At 47.5% G+C, this 21,959-nt stretch overlaps 1 protein-coding gene across 2 annotated transcripts in view; it reads right to left on the bottom strand.

Annotated features, from left to right (window-relative positions):
* The window catches only part of F13A1 (coagulation factor XIII A chain), a 123,787-nt gene that overhangs the window by 100,749 nt on the left and 1,079 nt on the right, over positions 1-21,959 (bottom strand). For both annotated transcript variants that reach the window (XM_072945731.1, XM_072945732.1), the window contains exons 3-4: positions 20,464-20,611; positions 9,358-9,546 (exon numbers count right to left, since the gene is read on the bottom strand). In XM_072945731.1, the coding sequence (XP_072801832.1) occupies positions 9,358-9,546; positions 20,464-20,593 (319 nt within the window). In that variant the 5' untranslated portion in view covers positions 20,594-20,611. The remainder of the gene's footprint in view (positions 1-9,357; positions 9,547-20,463; positions 20,612-21,959) is intronic.

Here is a 21,959-nt window from a genome sequence, read left to right as displayed (position 1 = left end):
ATTATGAATAATTACTCCGCTCCCATCCTTTCTTCAGTGGGTTTTAATTCCGTTCGTTTGCGGTCTCTCTTTTCACAGACTGGAGACTTAAGAGCAAGGTACAGCAGTGGGCACATTAGTTTTCATTGAATGTTGTTTTCACCCTCTTTTGTCACCCCTAACTTCACCTACTGCAGGCATTTCTCAGGATTGATGTGAAAGAGTCAAAGGATGCCCACACCGTGTACTCCCTGAGTTCAGATCATGAGTTCTGGTGGAGCAGAGTTTCAATTGTGTGCGTGCTAATTAGCCAAGGTTATGAATTCCCATAAATGAAAGAGTCAGTATAAGACACAAGTATGGAGACAGAAGGGAGAGGGGAGAGAGGGTGAAGGCAAATCAGGGGAATAGAAGAGGGAGGGAGGATGGAGGGGGGAAGTCGGGCATCCGTGCAAGAATTCTCACTCCAGTACCTACGGGCCTTCCCAGGTGCTCTGTGGAGAACACTGAACGTGGCGAGCCACACCGGCAGCTCCGTGACCCTCAGGACACTAAGCTCCACCGAGAAGCTCCAGCTGTGTGGGATGGGACGTGGTCCCCCGGCAGGGCTGAGGGCGCTCCCTGCAGGTCTCCGGCGCTAGAAAATGGGTAGTGATCTCTCCTACTTTGAGGCCAAACAGCCTCTGCCACTTCGGCTAGGACTGTGGGCAGATGGTCCTGGGCAGAACGTGGTCTGCGGTTTGTCAGGGTGCCTATTGGACCAATTAAGCTGTCAGCAGGGATGCTGCAGACACTGGGGCTTTTTGTTTGGAGGTTTAGTGACTGTTATCTTTTCTTTGCTCCCAGGAGAGAAGAGACAGAGCAGAGGCCTCCTCTTGGCCTTTTTGACAGTCTTATTCAGTAACAACCCGTTGGAGAACCTCTCCCAGTGCCACCGGTGCTGAGATTGCTAAGGGTTCGCCCTGAAGGAGGTGGGTGGGAACCCTCTCTTCCATCGCCCTCCCTCAGGACCCAGGATGGGGTGGGGCAGTTCAGGGGGCACACTTGGTAACGGAGAACTCGACCCCCGGGAAGCTGCTGGGAGAGTCAGGCCAGCCCGGTGCCTCAGCAAAGTCCGCACTAGCAGGTGGACAGTCAGGGAGGTCAACCCCCCAAATGACATAACCAGGATTAATTTTCTCTTCCCTTGCAAGCTGGGTGCTCGACAGCGTTATCTGTCCTCTTTTAGAGCCCAAGGTGGACAGGCCACTGGGCTGAGACTCTGATGGTCTGTGGGGAAGTGGGGGTCGCGGGGCCACCCCCCCGCATGAGCCTCGGTAAAGCACTCACGCCCTACGAATGCTGGTTTCCAGATTTTCAATGAGGTTTATCCCTACCCTCCTGCTTCCCAGTTCTGTTGTGGGAATGAAAAGGCGCCTTCATGTGTTGTCCCCCGCACTCCATGAATGACTGTTTGAAGTTCTGTAACCCCTGTCTTCGGGTGAGGGGACAGTCCCTGGGGGGCTGAGTGAGTCCGTGGCTGTTCTAAGCAGTGGAACTAGGTCTGACCGGGGGCTGCCCCACTCCAGGCCTCCCCCCTGACAGTCCCCTCCACCGTGCTGCCTCCCAGCCCTTGTATCAAATGACCGTCATCCCTGAAATGACTCCCCAGGGCCAGTCACTGAGGCACACTGATCCCTCAGACCACAGCGCGCTGCTTCACCGCAGGCGCGTCTTACTTGACTGTGCAAACCAGACAAGACACACCAGCTTTACGGGAGGAGCCACCAGCCAGAGCGAAGCGCTGCGCGCTGACCTCGTCGCCCTGTGAGTAAGACCCCCCCCCCGCCTCGCACCTACGCCCCTGACAGTAACCTCAGCCCTCCGGTTTGTCTTCCACTCTCTGCCACGGTAATCGCAGAAGTAAAAACCTGCATCTTTTTAACACTCTGCTTAAAACGCTTCCATAGAGGCTTCCACAGATGTTATTCATAGAATAACATCTCAGCTTCTTATCCAGGTGTCCAAGATTGTCAATACTCTTTCAAGTTGTCTTTCTCCACTGACCTTCCTTTTATTCCCCCTGGAATTTATACATGTTCCGTTCCAGTGGGTCAACTCCTACTCATCCTTTGAAACCCAGATCAAACATCACTTCCTGGGGGGCTCGTCTGACTGGCCGCATGGTCGATCTCTCTCTCTCCAAGGTGCTTTCCAGGCATTTTGCCCAAGAGGCTGGCGTGGACCTCAACCTCCAGCGTTCAGCCTGTCCTGTCCGGATTCTCTAAGGGCAAAGGATGAGCATGGCTTCCCACTGTAATCCCACTGCAGTGCTTTGTACGTGCAAAGTTATCAATAACCGCCCAATAAGCACATTTGAAAGGAAAATTAAACTGGTTTCAAGGTAAAAGAAGCCAAAGAAAAATCTGGAAAATAAATATCTAAATATAAAAAAGGAAAGTAATCATTTTTGAAAAGAGAAGTTACTGAACATGAATGTCAAATTGATAGCTATTCTAACGCTGGCACAAAAGCTGAAGTGTCAAAAAGAAAAAAAAAATAGATATTTTGTTAAGTTACCACAGCACATTGACAACAAATCTCCTCAAATTCTATCATGTACCTTTCTTCAGCGTTCTGCAGGATAAAGGTAATTTGCAACTGTAGTTTGGCATTTCCTAGAGGGAGTCCTGCATTTTACCAAAAGATATCATAAAAATAATAACATAGTAGAGCCGTGTTTACAGTAAAACAATTTTGGGGAAAGTTAGGCTGGAGAAGTTTCTTTTTTGACTTTGTCCCTCCTCAGAGTCTTCGATACACTAATGCACGCTGGAACTCTCCAAGAAGAGGCACGGAACACAGCATGACCCAAATGCGTTTGACCACGGGACTTTTTTCCAAGGAACATCTCACGTGACAGGTATTCATGGAGAGCACTCTCTGGGCAACGCTGACCTAGATTCTCAGATGCCATTATCAGTCACTTTCACAGAGGCTGCTCGTCGGCGCAGAAACACACAGCAGCAAAAACTGGAAATGACTTCCTGCATCAACATCGCTTCCAAATGATGAAACAGGTAGCCCGTTTGCATCAGAACGCAGCAGGAAATAGTGGAAAGAAGCTAGGAAATATTTCTCTACGTCTTACCAGCTGTATGATTTGGGCCAAGAGATTTCTCAGCAGAGACATTGTGCCACGTCTGTGACAGTCGCGGGTGGTGATTTTACCTGGACTTTCTGAACCAAAAATCCACGAAGACATTTGGTCTTAAAGGATTTGGGTGATGCTCTCAGACATGAGAAATGGTCCTTTGCGTCCCTAAGCTTCTGCAGCACCTGCTCAGGTCATCCGGCATGGTAATCAGTTTGTGTCTCTCTACCTACTACGTGAACCCTCCCCAGACCTCGTTCCCAACATCCTCAGAAGACGAGGGATCCTTCTGCCGCGTCAACCCCGCATCGATATCACTTCACGCTCTACTTCCACTTCCTGTAGCACTCTCCTGAGTCTTCAGGAGTCTTCCTCTGCCGGCTCCCCTTCCCCTCTGCCTCCTTACAAGCTGAAGTACCTCCAACCCTAAAACAGACACCAAGACAAAAATACCCCACCTCTCACCCACATTCTTCTCTAGAGACTCTAAATTGTCGTAGCTTCTCCTCCCAAAAGATTAAACACCTTCCTCTTTAAACATCCAGTTCTCTTGGATTTAGTGACACCGCACTTCCCTGATGTCCCTACTTCTTACCTGACCATGTGGTCTTTGTCTCCTTCAGCTCCTGGACTGACTCCTTAAAAGTTGTTTTTCCCCAAGATTGGAGCCTCAGTCCACTTCTCACTTGATTTCCTTTTTTTCTTTTTGGAATGATCTTACCCACCTAACGTGTGTATAATATCCAAGTTTCCAGGTATCTGACCCAAACCTCTTCCCTAAGCTTCAGATCCATGTGTGGGGCCATCTATTGGACGGATTTACCTGGAAGTCCCTCTAGCACGTCTGACTCAGCCGACTCAAGAAGAACCTCATTTCTGCCTCTACTGCAAGTCGCTTAACCATTCCAACCCCCGTCTCATCTGGAAGACAGAGATGCCCATAGTCCAGTGCGCAGAGGGGTGAGTGGGGACTTAAATGGGCAGCCGTGCAGCACCTCTGCTCAGTCCCCCGCACCAGTAAGCGAGTCATCAGTGGGAGCCACCACCACCAGTATCGCCTCCCACCATCAGCCTTTCTGTCCTCAATTCCCTCCTCTCTGTCTCATCGGGAAGTGCTGTCGGCAGCAGCACACAAGCAGCATCTGACTCCTGCCTCCCTCCCTCCACGTTCGGAGTAGCAGCCACAAGTCCTGTAGAATTCTGTCTCCTAAATATTTCTCAGATGCCACCTTTCCTCTCCATCTCTACAATGACTGCCCGAACCCAGGCTCTCACTGTCTCTCCTCTGAGCCCCTTGTCTCCAGCCTTGAACCCCCTGTATAAGAACCCTTCCTGTCACTCCCAGCCTGAACACACACCACAGCCTGAAACTCCGGCTGGCTGTAGATACGCAGGCGGTACTTCCATACTCAAGACATGAGTGGAAAAGAAATATTGACGTGTTCAGGATACCTCAGTGTTTTAATGGGGCCAACAGTGCAGAATATGTGCAATTGATATGTTCCTATAAATGCTCGGGCACTTGATGACCGTGCCAGTGAGTGACTGACCCCACTGTGCTCTGTAAAGGCTGCACTTCTAGACTACAGGGTTTGCCCAGCTGGAAGGGACTTCTGGCACACACCGCTGGGTGTCCACCAGCATCCATGCACAGCTCTTCTTTGTCCTTCTCTGAAGAGACGGGGAAAATGAAACACTGTCACAGCTCCCCCTACAGGTAGGGGTGGTAAATGAGACAGAAATAGCTTGCTGGGGCACTGGGAAAGCTCTGCTCTTCCGATAAAAGGGGGAGGCTTTGCCGGCACCATCCTTCCCCTCTGTTTTCTGTCTCACCCAGAAATATAAAGCCTGCAGCTGTTGTGGGTACCACCCAGGGACCGAGGAAAAGGTCAAGAGGATGTCTGAGGTGCTGGCCTCCGCGTTCCCTGTGCTCCGGCACCGGGACTCCAGGGAGAGAGACACTTGCCCGAGGCCCCTGCAGCCACTCTGGGGGGCTCACTGGGGAGGGTACCATCTGCTGTTTGGAGGAGGGGGAGCTGGTAAGGAATATGGCTGAGAATTCTTTCCTCAGGATGACTCGTGCCTCAGAGAAGCATCAAACAAGCAGGGGTCTCGTGCTAAAGTAACAGCAAATTAACACCACAAGCTGTTCCGGGGTTTTCACAGCTCCAGCTCCAGGCTAACGAAACCTGTAATTAACGCCCTGCCCCACACCTTCCGTGAAATCGGCTGCAGGCTGGGGTGGGAAGAGAGAAAAGGCCCCGCAGGCTACCAGCCACACTTCCAGCCACACCCACCTCCTCAAAATCATTAACACCTCCCACCTAACCCACAGAGAAGGCTGAGCCCCGCCAGCATCCAACCAGTGCAGCTGTCGGACCGAGGGAGGTCGCTCCCTGCTCACCTTCTCTGTGGAGAGCCCAGCCCGCGAAGGGTTAAATCCGGGACTATCCAAGCGAGGCTATGTGCTTAAATATTTAGAAAGAAAGAAATTTGATTTGAAGGCAGAATCACTTGTGAATAAATCCCATGACCCTGGGTTCTGAGGACAGCAACAAAAGGAAACTCCAGCGTATTAAGACGTCCCAGCTCATCTTATAAAGCCACAGGGAGAGACAAAGGCACGATGACAAAGCACTGGGTGCAAACTGGAAGCAATTAAGTGTGGTCATTTTCTCTGTGTTTTTAATACAATAGGTCGCTCAATGCAATCATTACGTCCTTTTAAAGTAGTGCAGAGATTGATCTTTGTTGATGAATCTCATTATATTATAAACATCCTAAAATAAACATTTGAAGAGACCCCTGCGTGTCCTTTAGTTTTTACAAAGTGTTCTCTTTTCTGCCTTTTAAATCACTGCTCCCACATTCTAGGTTTCTGGAAATTGAGGTGCACCCTGCCTATACAAACCAACCCTTGCCCTGAATTTCATTTCCAGTTCACATTCGATACTTATTTCTTAACAGCAATTACATTTTTTAAAAAATTGGAGTTGATTTACGATACTGTGTTAGTTTCAGGTGTGATTCAATATTTGATTCAGTATTTTTGCAGATCACACTCCATTATAGATTATTACAAGATAATGGGTATAATTCCATGTGCTGTACACTAAATCCTTGTTGCTTACCTATATTATCTATAGTAGTTTGTATCTCTTAATCCCTAGTTTGTCTCCCCCACCTTCCCCCTTCCCTTTGGAGACGACGAGTTTTTGTTTCCACGTCTGTGAGTCTATTTCTGCTTTGTGTATACACTCATTTATATTATTGTTTAGATTCTACATATAAGTGACATCATATAGCATTTGTCTTTCTCTGTCTGACTTATTTCACTAAACACAGTATTCTCTAGGGCCAGCCATGTTGCTGCAAAAAGCAGTATTTCATTCTTTTTTTATGGCTGAGTAATCTTCTACTATATATTTATGTGTCTGTATGTGTGTGTGTGTGTGTGTCTGTGTGTCTGTGTCTGTGTGTGTCTCTGTGTGTGTCTGTGTGTGTGTGTCTGTGTGTGTCTGTGTGTGTGTGTCTGTGTGTGTGTCTGTGTGTGTCTGTGTGTGTCTGTGTGTGTGTGTCTCTGTGTGTGTGTCTCTGTGTGTGTCTGTGTATGTGTGTGTGTGTCTGTGTGTGTCTGTGTCTGTGTGTCTGTGTGTGTATCTATGTGTGTCTGTGTGTGTGTCTGTGTGTGTGTGTGTGTGTGTGTGTGTGTGTGTCTGTGTATGTGTGTATGTGTGTGTGTGCGCGCATGCCACATCTTTATCCAATTATCTGTTGATGGGCATTTGGGCTGCTTCCATGTCTTGGCTGTTGTAAATAGAGCTGCTGTGAGCCTTGTTGTATATATCTTTTCAAATTAATGTTTTGGGGTTTTTTTTGGATATATTCTCAGGAGTAGAATTGCTGGATCATGAGGTAGTTCTATTTTTAAGTTTTTTTTAAAGAAATCTCCATGCTATTTTCCATAATGGCTGCGCCAGTTTCCACTCCCACCAACAGTGTATGAGGACTCTTTTCTCCATATCCTCTCCAGCATTTGTTACTTGTGGTTTTTCAAAACTGGAGTATAACTGATTTACACCGTTGTGTTGATTTCTTGTGTACAGCACACTGCTGGCCGTTCTAACAGGTGTGAGGGGGTGCCTCACTGTGGGTTTGGCTTGCATTTCTCTACTGATGAGCAGTGTTGAGCATCTTTCATGTGCCTTTTAGTCATCAGTAATGTCTTCTTTGGGAAAATGTCTACTCAAGTCTTCTGCCCATTTTTGATTGAATTGTTGGTTTGTTTGTTTTTATATTGAGTTGTATGAGACACTTTTTTTTAAATATGAAGATTTTTATCCCAAAGGCAAATTTGCTATGCCCCACCCCCACCTTTTTTACGGAAGGAACAAAAGTAGTACTATGTCTTTTGCAAAAAAGAGAAGACTTCAAATGCTCACTGTAGTGGATGTTGTGGTCTTCCTGTTCAGGATGGAAGCATCCTCGGCCCTGAGGCTGGGAGCACTGGCGGCTCAAAGCTCTCACTCAGCTGCTCTCAGGGGTTTGCCCTCAACCACAGAGACCCAGCTACACTGATGACTGCCTCCTTGGGGACAGCCTGTAGCCAAGGACCAGTCAGTGCTGGAGCAGAAGAGCCCGCGCTCTTGCCGCAAGACTCAGAAAATCCAGTCCAGCTCCAGAGCTCACCATGCGATCCTCTGGGGCCTTTGTTCATTGGAGTTCAAGTCTTCCCTCTGCCCAGCGTGGCTCCCTCTGCCCCCACATGGATGTTGGTCCCAAGAGCACTCCCCCAAAATTCCTTCCACACAAATCTTCTCCTTCTCAAAGTTTGTTCCCTGGAAACTCAATCTAACACACTCATCTTATTCTTCCTAAGACTTTCATTATAATTATTTTCTGAATGGTTGTGGGAGAAGATCTCAGAGCTCAGACAAGGCCAGTTCAGGGACAAAGCTTCCCTGTCCTCTTCTCACCACCCTAGATATTTCTATACACCTTTTGATTCACCTTTAAAGGTGAAGGTAAAAATTCCTATGAAGTTGGACCAAAACTGTGGACAGAGCTTCCAATGAGTACTGGTTGCCATGCATGAAGTGATCACTGTATTATAAATGTGTCAGGGAGGTTTTAATCAAACCTTGTCCAAACAAGTCTGCACACATGCACACAAAAATGAAAAGCTAAATGAACTTAGGAGAAGAAATAAAAATAAATTTTCATCATATTTTAAAATACTGTTTAAAAAATTAGCTGTGGATTCCTCTGTCACCTGAAGTGCCCATTATTAAAAAATATTAACAATAAGAGCCTGCTTCCTAAATGTAATTAAACTGTGGTTGTTCCATTTTGCCTAACACACAGGATTTAGTCTGCCCTTTTCTTACCGTACAATTGGGTAACAAACAATTCTACGTAGAACCCAAGCATCACGCTGATGTTGCTCCTGACTCAAGGATCTCTCTTCCTCCCTCCCACTTCTATTCTGTCTTCAATCAATTTTCCCACGTTTATATACGAATTTGTACCATAAATCCAAGTAAGTACAAACCATAGTCCTCAAGTGGTCAGCGGTCACAGATTTTTTTGTGTCTGCATGTGTTTACTTGTTACTCTTATAATTCCTCGAGAAATAATTGCCAAAGTGAGTCAAATGTTAACAGCTGTATCTTAATAAAGAGTTCCATGATCAAATTAATTGGGAAGCACTGGACCAAACAAAGAAATGGAACTTGCTAGAACTTTTCACGTGCACGATCAACCTACAAGAGGAGCTCAGAATACAAGGTGTTTAGTGAACTTTATTCAACTATCCATTTCTCATGAATCCCCCATGGGACTAGATTAGAGCAGAACGATTCTGGGAAATGTTCACATGGAGACTGTATATGAAAGATTTGCAAATACTTTCAGCACATGAGACCAATTCAGTCACGAGGGCAGAGGTGATAAGCTGAAAGTCACAACCACAGGATGCCAAAACCACTTGAGGAAAAATACCTTAATTAACATTTTGTGCCAGCTGTTCTCACTTTTATTTATACCAGATTTTGCCTGACTCGGCCCAAATTATTGATGTTTGGTATAGTATCAGACCCATCTCAGAGTGCGGGGTGGTCCAGGGGCTGAACGCAATCCCAGCTCCAGCCAACTGCTGAAGTATGATTCTAGGAACTAACGCAACTACACCTGTACCGGCCCTCTATTCTGGCCCGAGGTACCGAGGGCTTGCCCGTGGTACTCACCAATGACATACTCCACCCTGAAGAGGTCCCTTGTGGGGTCATATGGACGGTTGAAGTCAATCTGGATGTAGAAGGCCTGTCCTCTGCGCACAATCAGCTTGCTGTTGTCATACTTGTCCGTGTGGTGGTCCACTTTGTTGGTGTCCCATTTCTCCTTGAACAGGTGAACATCCGTGACATTCAGGTAGTCTAAACACGAAGACAAGAATCAAGGGAAGCCATTGAGTAACTTTGGTTTCGACACAAACTCAAAAAAAAAAGATTATTTTCCCTGAGGAAGCAAGGTAGTCAGGGCTATTGGATAAAACTCCATACGGGGGTTGGTAGATTTGAGAGTCATTCTCTTGGGACAGCCTTATTTGCAAAGAAGATTTTTAAAAAGCTCTTTCTCCTTCTGATCTCATTTCAGACCACATGGCACTCACTTCGGGATAACAGAGCCCAGTGTTTACAATCCCTGTCAGATAGGTCCAGTTACAGACAAGCTGGGACTAGAGTTCATGCCTTCACATCTGAGTCTCTTGTTGGTTTCCATTATATCGGGTGCTTCCCGCAATGACTAGAGGCTCCCTTTGTTGGGATGAACAGGGAATAGCACTGCAAAGTTCCTCACTGTCAAAAAGGGAGGAATCAAATCTGACAAAGCCTCCAAGGGATGGTCTAAGGACAAAGGTGAACATCAATCCAAAATTCTCCTCTTGCTTCAGGAAGAGTCAACCCTTCCCACCCGTAATTCTAAAAGTGCATATTGTCCTTCAAAGGCAGGAGGCAGAGCGAACAGGTGTGGGAAAAGGATACTAACATTCCTTTGGGGTAGGTAGGGTTGTCTCCACAGCACATGAAGAAACAAGCCTCACCTGTCCCTGGGGACTGAATGACGCTCTGGTGTGATGCCAAAATCTATAGGGCTCTCCTCTGATGTTCGGAATCAGGAGTGTCAGTTGTATGTTTACCTGAGACGTGACAGCACTGGATGAAAGTTGGATCTCCTGTTTTTTCCCTTTCCTTCTGCAAATGCTCACTGAATGTAAAGGTAACTCTAGTTATCTGTCTACACTGCAGTTTAGAAGATCTAATCTAAAGACAGATTTCCGTGTATGCATTTGGAGTCCTAAAGAGGCCCTGGGGAGAGAAGGCGGGTGGGACGCACGCTGGCCTCTTGCCCTCCCCTCCTTTCCCTGCCCCTTCCTGCGGCATGGTTTGTCCGCATGGCTGCCGACTCATGTGCGCAGAGAGCTGGGGCATCGCCCTGCAAGACTCCACTGACTTCCTTTGCTTTTACACAAGAATCCTGTGCAGGGCGCCTGGTCCCCTCTGGCCTCATTTTTTTCCCATAGGCGAAATGGAGAAATTTGGCTCAGTAAGACACTCCGCTGTTCTAAAGTCCAGGAGTCCCCGAAACACCCTTGATTAATTCAAAGCCCAGGTAATCCTGAGTTTGGAACTCAGGCCTCATAATTACTTAGGTGAGGGATGTTGCCTCTCAGAAGCCGAGTCTTCTCACCCTTAAAATGAAGATACTAATATTTTGAGAATTTCTATGAAGATTCAGTGACCTAACAGTGCAGCAGGCCCTGCACGACGCCTGGCACACAGTGGGGCCGCAGGCTTGCTTGTAGCTTGCCGAATATGAACTGCGATGGAGCCGCTTTATACTTTTCATGGTGTGGTGCTTGTAGGCCATCCTGGCTGCAACATCATAGCAAACAAAGTGCAAGACGTGGTTTTATTTTTGCCTCATCTCAGAACCCTGCTACGGTACATGGTCCCCTGAAGGGCACTTTCCTTCCATTATGCTGTGGGCTGAAGATGTTTATTTCTCTCTCTCTCTCTCTTCCAAGCTGCCTTCTTCCTAAGTTCTCTGGCCTTATTAAAGCCACAATCCCCAGTGTTAACCCGGCTTCAGAAAGAGCTGGAGAATCATAAAGGTCCCACCTGAAAAGCACCTTAGTGATCAACTCACCTGGCTGTCTTCTTAGTACCATGACTTTTAATGTTTTGCTTTGCTTTCCTTTCTAAATTTCTAAAAATCTAATTCCTCAGAAGAGGGTTTAACTCTCCGTTCATCAGCATCAATGGAAGGAATATGTTGCCATCACTGCCTCACAGAATTGCAGGGGTAAAAGGTACCTTCTAAACCATCTGGTAGACCTGCCTTTTCCTGCACGAAACATCTCCATGAAAATTCTAGTACTCAGGCTTCTAGCCTGCATCTGAACAGGGAATCCACTATCTCATAAGGCAAACAGTCCATTTTTAAACAACACTAATTATTTGAAAAATCCTTATTAGATGAACTGACATCTGCTTCCCTGTAGTTTTTCTAACCATAGATCGTGGTTCTAGCCTCTGCGTAAATATAGAATATGTTCTGTTCACTTCATCTGGTGCTCTTAGGCACGTAAAGATGACTGTTAGCGTTCCTCTAATAAAACATCCTCCATATATTCAACTGTTCTTTAAGAAACTATTTCCAGACCTTTGACTCATTATGCTGTTTTAAAATATGTATACTCCATTTTACGAATTTCTCTCTTACAGTGCTTTTCTAGAATGAAGCATGTTATTCTGGTTATGGTTTTTCTAATGAAAAACAATGAGACCTCCACATCTTTCAAAATAGTGTATTTCTATGATTTCAGTCCAAGATCTCAGTGTTTTGAATACTGTTCTTGTTGACTTACACAAGCATCTGGTGAAGGAAAACCCTTAAAAATGCAGTCTGAAGTCACTTCTACCAGCAGTGGATTAAAACTCATTCCAGACCCTACAAGTCACTTACACAGGATGCCGTTCAGCCATTGCTATCAATGCATGTTTTTTCTTTTTAGCTCAATTTTAAGGCTAAATATATATTCATATTAAAAGTCATATTAAATTCTTTATTGTGTTTGGTTAATTGTTCTGAAAATTTTCAGGTAATATTAGACCCTAAGCATATATCTGATACACTTACTATTCTCCTGGCTTCCTGCCCCCCAGGAGTGTAACATGTGCTATTTTTTGTTGCCATTCAGGACAGGGACATAGACGCTGATCAGGTGACATAGATACAAGCCAAATAGACACAAGCGCGGTCAGGGTGCAGCGACAGATGCTAAGAAGTGAACGGGTAGTTATGATACAGTGTCATGAACACTCTGCCAAGGGAAGTATAGGTCCTGGGGGAGGCAGGGGTTCTGGTCAAGCGCTCTTATCCCAGATGAGAGAGGATTAGGGGCGCTTTCTGGAGGAAGGGAGGCATAAACAGTGGTCAGAAAGTTAAGCAAATTATCCAGGTAGAAAGAGAGGTGGGAAGAAGGTTTCAGGGAGAGAAGGGGACAAATGAAGACTGAGGCAAGAGAGTGTATGTTTGACTTAAAACACTGACAGACAATTGGTTGGCTGGAGTGTAGCAGTGGGGCCACAACGGAAGAGGCAGTAGCTGCTCCTGCAAGACTTATAGACCACGTTAAGGAGCTTGGACTCTAATTGCATTGGGGAGCCAGTGAAGAATCTGAAATACCAAATGGACATGATTGGATTTATGCTGCTGCTTCTGGTGACAGAGAGGAAAGGACTGGATGGTGGCAGTGCTGGGGGCAGGAACGTCAGCTGGGAGGCTGTCAGCATTCCAGGTGAGGGGTGGGGACAGTCTGGTCTGTCTGCAGGGAATGAACGCAGTCCCGGGGCCCTGCCAGGACCTGCCTCAGCTCTCCGCACCCCCACCCCATGATAATGTGCCTCCGAAAATGAGTGTATTAACTTTATGCCTCCACTGCCCAGTCAGTTGGGCCTACACGGAAAAACAAAGCTGGAGGGAGAAATGCAAGTCTTTCTCTGATATCTAGTTCTCACTGGTTCTCGCTCTCATTGCAAATGAAAACCCTGGCTTTCCAGGTTTACACCCCAGTCCTGAAGCTGGGCAATGTCTGGTGGGTCTACGTAAAGTCAGTCCACCCTTGAGGCAGCAGAGCGCAGTGGATGTGGATTCTGTAGGATGTGGATGTGGATTCTGTAGGATGTGGATGTGGATTCTGTAGGATGTGGATGTGGATTCTGTAGGATGTGGATGGGTATTGGAAGAGTAAGAGTTCCATGGTTAAAGCAGATTGGGAAATACTGGTTTAACCAAAACTAATGAAGATTCTTGCAGAGTTTACAGGTGACTGGAATATGCTGACATGCACTGCAAATCCACAGGTGCAACGTCTTCCAAACTTAAATGACCATGGATATTTTGTGTGTGTGTGTGGTGTATTTTGCAGAGTATGTTTTGGGAGATGCTTCACTGTTTACTAACTGTGCAACCTCAGAAAGGTTATTTAGTCTCTCTGAGCCTAGTTTCCTGATTTTTAGAAAGGCAATGAAATCCTTACCTCATAGGGTTGGTGAAGTATTAAATGGAAAAAATGCATGCAATGTGCTTTAGCACAGTGTCTGGCACCTAGAATTCTCAAAATTATTATTATTATGTTATTATTGTTATTACTGGGGGAAATAGAACAGCACAGCAGGTAAGAGCATGGCTTCTGGAGCCAGACTGCCTGGGCCCACATCCCGCTTCTGACACTTAACAAGTGACTTTGGACAAGTTACATAAACTTGCGCCTCACTCTTTTCATCTGCAAAGTGGTGGCAGCCTGGAGATTAAACGAGAAAATGCTGCATCGCCTGTTTTTTCAGCAAACAGGCCTGCTTTTCTTTTCCTGAATTTCTATAGGTGGGTGGATTCATTTTCTCCTGTTGATTCCCAAAATACACTTTTCTTTAAAAAAAAAAGTCTATTATCATTAGCCATTTAGTATTATCTTAATACAGGTGATTTTATCCTGTGGACTGTAAGCACCATGAGGACCAGACCACGGCTTAATCATTAGCCCAGGGCAATGTGAAAAATGTCATGGCAAATACGCCACTTTTCACTTTAAACAAATTTAATACCTGAAAATTGGGAGCTAGGAGTTGGTTATGCATTTTAAAATAGGTTATTTCATGTTACTTCATTCACCATAGGATTAATCATAGGAGTCCTTTAAATGTCATTTATCAATTTCATTCTCAAAATATGCCAGTTTCAGGATTGTGTATTTGTACTGTTGAAGATACCGTGCGGGGTTTTATAACATGAAGCCTCCAGACCAGCAGTTTTATTTCAAATTGGAATAAAAATGCCGTGTCTTCACAGCTCACTTAGACCGCTTATAACAAAGGGTAAGAGAAAGTGCTAATGAATTCCTTTGAGTATGTAAAACCTCAGCCCCACCCCCAAAAATCATAGTTTTATAGATTTTTTTCCTAGTGAAAACAAATATATGCACTAAATATATATGCTAATATATATGAAGTTTGTTTTCAAATAATGTAGTCTGCATTGTTATGCATTTGACAACATTTGATTCAAAATATGTAACTAAAAATTTTTTTCTAAGTATTCTTTATCTTTTCTATTGCAATATCACTCCACATCAGTGATTTCTGGAAGAAAGAAAAAAAAAATCACAGGTGATCGCAGTGGTACCCTAAGTGGGGAAAAATCTAAGTCAATGATACATAAAATTTCTCTAAATAATCTCTTAGTCCATATTACAATAACCTAAACTGAGAGAAATGTTTCACTTAAAAAACAAAACTTGACTAAGCTATGGATGATTAAAAGCTACACTGAAAGGTTGAGAGTTTAAAGAAATAATGTGGTTTATTCATTAGAAGGAGAAGGAGATGGTGGCCGTGTGCCCCTCTCTCCAGTGTGAGCTCCTAATAGATTTATGGCTCCCCTGGGGGTTGTCCCAAGTCTTGGGGAGTGAGGTGAGGTCCCCAGCACTACTGATTAAGCACCCTTTCTTTTGTTGCTCATGGTCAGTCACCCGCAGGTCAAGTATTTGGTTCCTATAATACCTGCACGTAGCAAGGACTCTACAGGTGGCTGTCACATTGAGCATAGAAATAAAAACATCATAGTTCTTTCTCTTGTCCCCTTGACTGAGGACTGAGGATTGCTCCTCCCCGCGTAGCAGGCACTCAGTAAGCATTTATTAAGCCGGCATACCAATTTTTGCTGCTTATTGGCTTAACAAGACATAGTTTAGATTTAAAGAGCTTTCTCATCACCCAGGCTCCATTCGCCAGAAACAGGAAATGAATTTGCTTCTCCCTGTCCAAACCCAGTTCCTGGCAGAACAGAACAGCTCATTGCTAAGCTACTTTTTTTGTTTTTTAGAGAGATATTGTAGCCGGAAACTTGGCAGCTTGCTCTTTCAAAATGACAGCTTTCAAAAAGTCTACCTAACACAATTTAGCCTAATTCCAAACACATCAGAAAATGGGCTGCTAAAGAAACTCTTCTCATGAGCCAGCTGCCTCCTCCTGCCTCTCCCCTAATAAGAAAAAAAGTGGATTATTTTCTCCTTAGGTTGTAAAAATATTCTTCAGAGAATGATTATACCTGTCACAGATGGAATCTTGAAATAAGTTAAATGTTTCGGTTCATACCCTAGGAATTCCCTAGTGAACTGAGTTCTCCACATAATCTTTGGTAATATTATTTCCTAACTATAGGTGTAAATTGTAAATCCATGAGGAGGTAGGTCTGTTTATTGTGAAAACAACAGGATAAAGATTCTCATATTCCTCTTGGATACCCAGAATTTTAAAGCATCGTGAATTAGAATCATTAAAAATATTTTTAAAGCAGCTTATTATTTTAAATGTTGCTGTTAAAATGTTCTCTACTCTCAGATGTATGAGACACTCAGCGGAAGCTAGGATGAGAGAAATGGGACCTACACCTCCTCCAGGGACTAAGATCCCTCTTGCCTGTTTCTCCTCTAACCTAAAGTGTCTCAACAGCCTCCAAAGAGAGCTGGCCCCCATTTTCTCCTCACTGTTAGCATTATCTTTATAAGACACAACTCTGATTATGCCTTTTTGCTATTTAGAATCCTTTGCAAGTCCCCTGTGTCTGCAGGAGGAAAGGTAAGGTCTTCAAGGTCTGTTACAATGTGATCTCTGCTTACTTTTCCCGGGCTCATCTCCCTTTCCTTGCCCTCACTACTTGACATATACTGTTTCCTCTGCCAGAAATGCCCTTCCATGCACCTGTCTGCCTGGAACACTTTTATTCACTTCTAAGACCTCACCCAGGTGTACCTTTATCACAAAGCCTTCCTCGCCCTCTTGCCCACTCCACCGACACCACTGGTCCTTCCTTTTGTTTGTTTATTTCATCTACTAGATGGATGGTTGCTCGAGGCCAGGGAAGGACTGACTCATCTCTGTCCTGAGAGAGCTTGGCGTAGCTCCTGACACTTAGGTGGCAATCGTTAAACATTTTCCCACAAACCGAGTGGAAAGGATGAACTGATTCTACGCAACATCACTTAATCAGACATTGGATGCCCTTCTTATTCTCTCAATACCTTTGAGTCTCAAGAGGTTTACTCTGCACAAAGAGGAGACTGATGACTAATTAGTTAATTTAGTTCTGATGTGGAATTGTGGGGGGGAGGAGATGATCAGAAAAGCACAGACCCTACTAGCTCGAAAAATACTAGCTGCTGCCTGCATTTGATTTTTAAAATAGATCTAGGCTTGCTCTCCAGTTTGAATTCAAATTGCATTAGAACTGTCAAATGAGTGTTACAATTACTGCTGCAAATGGTCGCCGATCGTTAAGAACGCAAAGGCAAACCAGCCCAAGAATATAAGGTTATCTTCCGGACCATTACATTTCCTGCTAAAATAACCTTTGAGACCAGGAAGGCTGTAGAGAAATTTTCAGAAACACCAAATGAGCATGCAGAACAGTCTATTAGAAATAGATGCAAATCCAAAAACTCTTCCACCTGTTTTTCTCAGCTATAATTGAGTTCCAAGGGGGTCATCAAGGGTCTCTAAAAACGCAGAAGCCCCTCAAACACCACCACGGGCTGGCAGGTCCCATCTCTGGGGTTCCAGTGTCACCTTAAATATCTCAGCGCTTCTTAATATCGGGCTGCTGCATGGCAGGAGCCTAATGTAAGTTTGTGCCTTTTGAAAATACAGGCTAAAATAATTCTTAAGCAAATGCTCACTGAAGTTGTGAAGTTGCAAATTAAGGGTACCGCACACACTCAGCCTGTAGTGTATGGACCGACTGCCACAGGGCTGTGCCACAGAAAAACATCTGGCGTTTCCCGGCTCGGCCTCCTCCTGCCTCTCTGCCCTTCTCAGTCAGTTTCACAAGATCAGCTTGCTAAAGCGACACTCTGCAAAGCTGCCATGAAACAAATGAGGGGAGGGAGCTGGGCTCAGGGCTCTGTTATCCTGGACAGCGTCATCCTCCGAGGAGATCGGGGAGACACAAGGCCACCTTGAGTGGCCACTGAAGAGCGAGCCAGGAGACGGCACCTCAGCCCAGGTGACAGGTCTCAGCAGGGACGACTTGGGGAGAACTTGATATACTCGGTGTCAGAAAACCAGCTTTTCGCCCAATTAAACAGAGACGGGAGCTGAGAAGGGTGCCTGGGCGCGGCACCTCCTCCAGCGGACGGTCTGCGCTGGCGTTTTCTTCCCTTTTCTCCTCACTTTGGACTTAGCGCTGCGCGGCCTGGGCCCAAGGGCCTGCCCTCAGGGCACGGAGCACTTAGCGCATCTGGGGGAGAGCCACTAAATGGACACGTGCGTATGGCATCAGGAACCTGCTATTAATGATGAGGTTACAATGACTGTCGGGCTGATGAGTCATTCAGTTCGCCGGGGGCTGACTGTTCACTGGACACACAGTCCTATGCCCGGGCCTGCAACAAGCATCCCAGAAGGTCGCTTGGATTGCAGACACATATGCCTGCCAAGCAAATAGTGACTGAGTTCAAAATAACTCCCCACCCCAGCCTCCAAAAATGAATAAGCAAAAAACTGTAATCCTGGTTGGTTTTTTTTTTAACTGAAGTACCTTCTCGAGTTCTCTGGCAGTTTTCCTACTGGCAATATTTTGTTCCATTTTAAATACACAGGGGCTGCAGGTACACATAGTCCCTTTAGACTCAAGATCCCCATGCGTGGGTCCCTAACCCTGCAGGAGAGCGACAATCTGCACATTCTGAATCAGCGAGCATGCATTGAACAGGGGCTCTCACCGGCTCTGGTCATCCGAGCCTCGTGACAGTTGAGAAGCAGGTATTGCCCCCATTTTGCTGATGGGGAGACTGAGGCCCAGGGCACTTACATGACTTGCCTGGGGTCCCAGGGTAAGCAAGTAGCAGGTGTGGGACAGGACCTGGTGTCTTTTGAGTCCTGGACCAGGGGACTCTGTGCTATAACCCGCGGCCTCTGCAGAGCGTCCCATCCCCACTGGGCCCCCTTCTCTTCCTGCTCTCCTGCTCGCTTCTCCCAGCAGTTTGGCCCCCCCTCCTGGGTCTCAGGGGCTTCTCTACCAGAGGGGAATTTTGCTAGGAAACTGAATACACAAAGGTAACTTGCTTGGCAATTTGATATCTGCATGCTTTCTAATTGTATAGGAAGGAAGGAAGGGAGAAACGGAGGGATGGAGGGAGGGACTTCTAGACTGGGCAGTGAAGGAGTGAACATCATTTGCTTGCTTTGGTCTCAGTCTCTTAACCTCTAACATGGGGGTTTAGATGAATTGCTTCAAGTCCTTTTAAACTCTGTTCTGCGGCTCTAACGGTGGCATTTTTGAGAGGGCTCAGAACTCCAGGTTTACACCTTGTCTTGGCCTCTCCTCTCAACTGAAGATGCCCTTCAGCTCTGCAAGGCCCCCCACTCCAAATGTGGACAGTGCCTCACGGGTGGTACTGGACGTCTCTCTGGCTTCACAGTTGGCTGTCAGATCCTCTAGACAGGATGCTAGCGCAGCCCAGCCTGCCCACCGCACCTGGGCTGCTCTCCTACTTGCTAGGTTTGTCCATAACCGGCATCGTCCTCTCCCTCTGCTTAACCGCTGGTCCCTGTCGGACACACAGCACAGGTGACAGTGGGCACCCACCCCTGCAGGTGGGTGTCTATGCCCCAGGGAAACCTAGCACAGAGCCCCCTCGGGAGCAGAAGGGGGTTTGGGTACATGTGTGCTGCAGACAGAAAGCGCTCCCGCTGGACGCCATTCCGGGGCGTGAGGCTGAAGGTCCCTGCTGCGGCCCAAGGGAATGGCATCTGAGTCACCCAGCCGCGTCTGGTACCTGGGCCCCGTCACAGCTGACAGGGCCGAGTGGGGGTCAGCAGCCGACCCCAGAGCAGGCCCCTGGGGCCCAGCAGAGGTGAGCACGGGGGAAGCTGTCCTGGAGACCGACAGGCCTTCCACCTCAGTTACTGTCAGCGCCCGGCACCGCTCAGCAGCCCTGAGAGTCACAGCGACGCGAGGGGGGAGACGGGGAAGGAGGTGAGGGCCAGACAGTCAGAACAGCCGCAGTGTCTTGGAAGTGGAAGCTTCCAGCTGGAGAACACTCTCAAAAAAGGGGCAGCAGGTAGTATCTGCAAATCCAGACCCCCCGTTTATCCATGCCGCCCCCTCCCCCCCGGCAACCCTAAGTCCCTGAGTCTGTTTTCTACGTCTGTGGGTCTGTTTCTGTTTTGTAATTAAGTTCACTTGTGTCTCGGTTTTTTGGGGGGGGGGTCCACATATAAATGACATCATATGGTAATTTTTTTCCTCTTTCTGGCTCTCTTCGTTTAGTATGATAATCTCTAGGACCATATAAAATAGGTAAACAACAAGGTCCTACTGTCTAGCACAAGGAACTGTACTCAATGGCCTGTAATAATCTGTATTGAAAAAGTATGAAAAGGAATATATATATATATATATATATATGTAACTGAATCACTATGCTGTGCAACGGAACCCAACACAGTTATTTTGTGTCGACTGCACTTCAATTAAAAACAAAACAAGACAAACAAAACCAGAGCAGGAGACCTGGAAGCGGCCCCAGCTGTGCCAGGGCCCTCGTTTGGCAGAAGCGACTCCCCCGAGGTTGCAGCGAACTGGGACCAGAATCCTGGTCTCGAAAGCCTTCCCCACGCAGAAGAAGGCCTTGCAGGCCTCTCCGTGGAAGCAGACACCGGCAGGGCGCAGCTTCGGTGGGCGCGCAGCGGGGGCGGGGCGGGCCCCAGCCCTGGGGGGGGCCCCCCTACCTTGCAGGTGGAAGCCCCGGGGCAGGAGGCCCTGCATCTCCATCGTCGGGGGGTCGTTCTCCGCCGCATTGGACGCGTTGCGGGGGACGGCTCTCCTGCCTCCAAAGGCGGTCCCAGAGGGCTCTGCCATCCTCCACTCCACAGGCTCCTTCAGGGGAGGAAAGGAGACCCCGAGAAGGAACGTGAAGCCAGTTTCATTTGGGACAAGAATTCAGAACTAGAGACACAGACACGGCTGTGTGGGAACATTCTCAAGCAACACATTTTGAGTTTCGCATAAATAAACCCCGGGACGTGTCAGGGAGGGTTAGTGTGATGGTGGAGCCAGCTCCCCCGGAATCTCAGAGAGTGGTCTGTGTTTGTCAGAACGTATGGAAGGCAGAAGACAGAGGGCTTACTTGGAGAAATGTAAAATGTAACAGCTGTGGGAGAGCAGGGGTTTTCTCATTACCCCCGAAGGCAACCTCCTGAAGGAAGCGTTTACCGGCTCGCTGTACGCAGGCTTAGGTGTGCGTCGCTGTAAGGCTAAACTCACACAGCCAGGTGCAGGCAGGCGGTGTCCCTTTAGTATTCATGCTGGCAGTTTAATGCAGCCAGTGCTTGTGGAGGGTCCCCTGAGTGCTAGGCTGTGGCCTGGGACCTTGGGATACACCGGGGGACAAGACCGAGGGAGGCTTGCCCCGGAGAGCTCCCGGGCTAGCGGGGGTTAAGGGTGGCCCGGCCGGGTTCAGAAGTAGCCTGGCAGGTAGGAGAGGGCGGTCCTGCCTTAGAGCCGGGATGACCATGTGGAGCAGGACAGAGACGGAGAGTTTGGGGAGGTGGGAGGGAGGCGCACGGCAGTTTTAAGCAGGGCTATAAATAGCCCCTCTCCCAGCTGCCTTGGTCAGTGGTGCTAACGCCGCCCTCGCTCCCAGCCTGCTCCCCTCCCTTTGGAGTCCGTGCAGGCAAACAAGCAGGTTAAACACCACACGCCTTACGGTTGGGGCCCCATCAGGACTTGTTGACCAACTAACCAAATGAAGGGAGACCTTGTTTCTGGCCCAGTGAAGCCTTCCCCGGAGCACCTGGCTCCTGGGCGCTGGGCTGTTTTCGGAACGCAGGCACACCCTCAGAGGATGCAGGACAGCCTTTACGGAGGGAACAGGGGTCGGCGTCCCTGAAACGCGCTGAACAAAGGCAGCACAGCCGCGGGCAAGGGAGCCACTTTCCGAGGCTCGGGGTCTTGGAGGCGGACAGCAGAGTTTGGGAATATAAAGTCGGAATGGGTTTCCATGAACACCTGCACTCATGTGTACAGCCGCCAGTGGACTAAGGGGGGGGAGGAGAGAGTTAATGATGGAGGGAGAGCAAGGAAAGCCTTCCTCCCGTGGGGACTGGCGGGAGGGTGCTGCAGGGCCGCTGGGGGAGCGCAGGGTCTGGGGAGAGCAGGGCAGAGCAGGGCAGGGCCGGTTGGCAGGGAACCGTTGAAGGGCAGAATCGGGGAGCCCCAGGTGCCT

This window comes from Vicugna pacos, chromosome 20 (genome assembly GCF_048564905.1).
Source record: "Vicugna pacos chromosome 20, VicPac4, whole genome shotgun sequence".
Lineage (NCBI taxonomy): Eukaryota > Metazoa > Chordata > Mammalia > Artiodactyla > Camelidae > Vicugna > Vicugna pacos.
The sequence above is the reverse complement of the archived record's forward strand: the minus strand, read 5'-3'. Positions and strand labels throughout refer to the sequence as shown.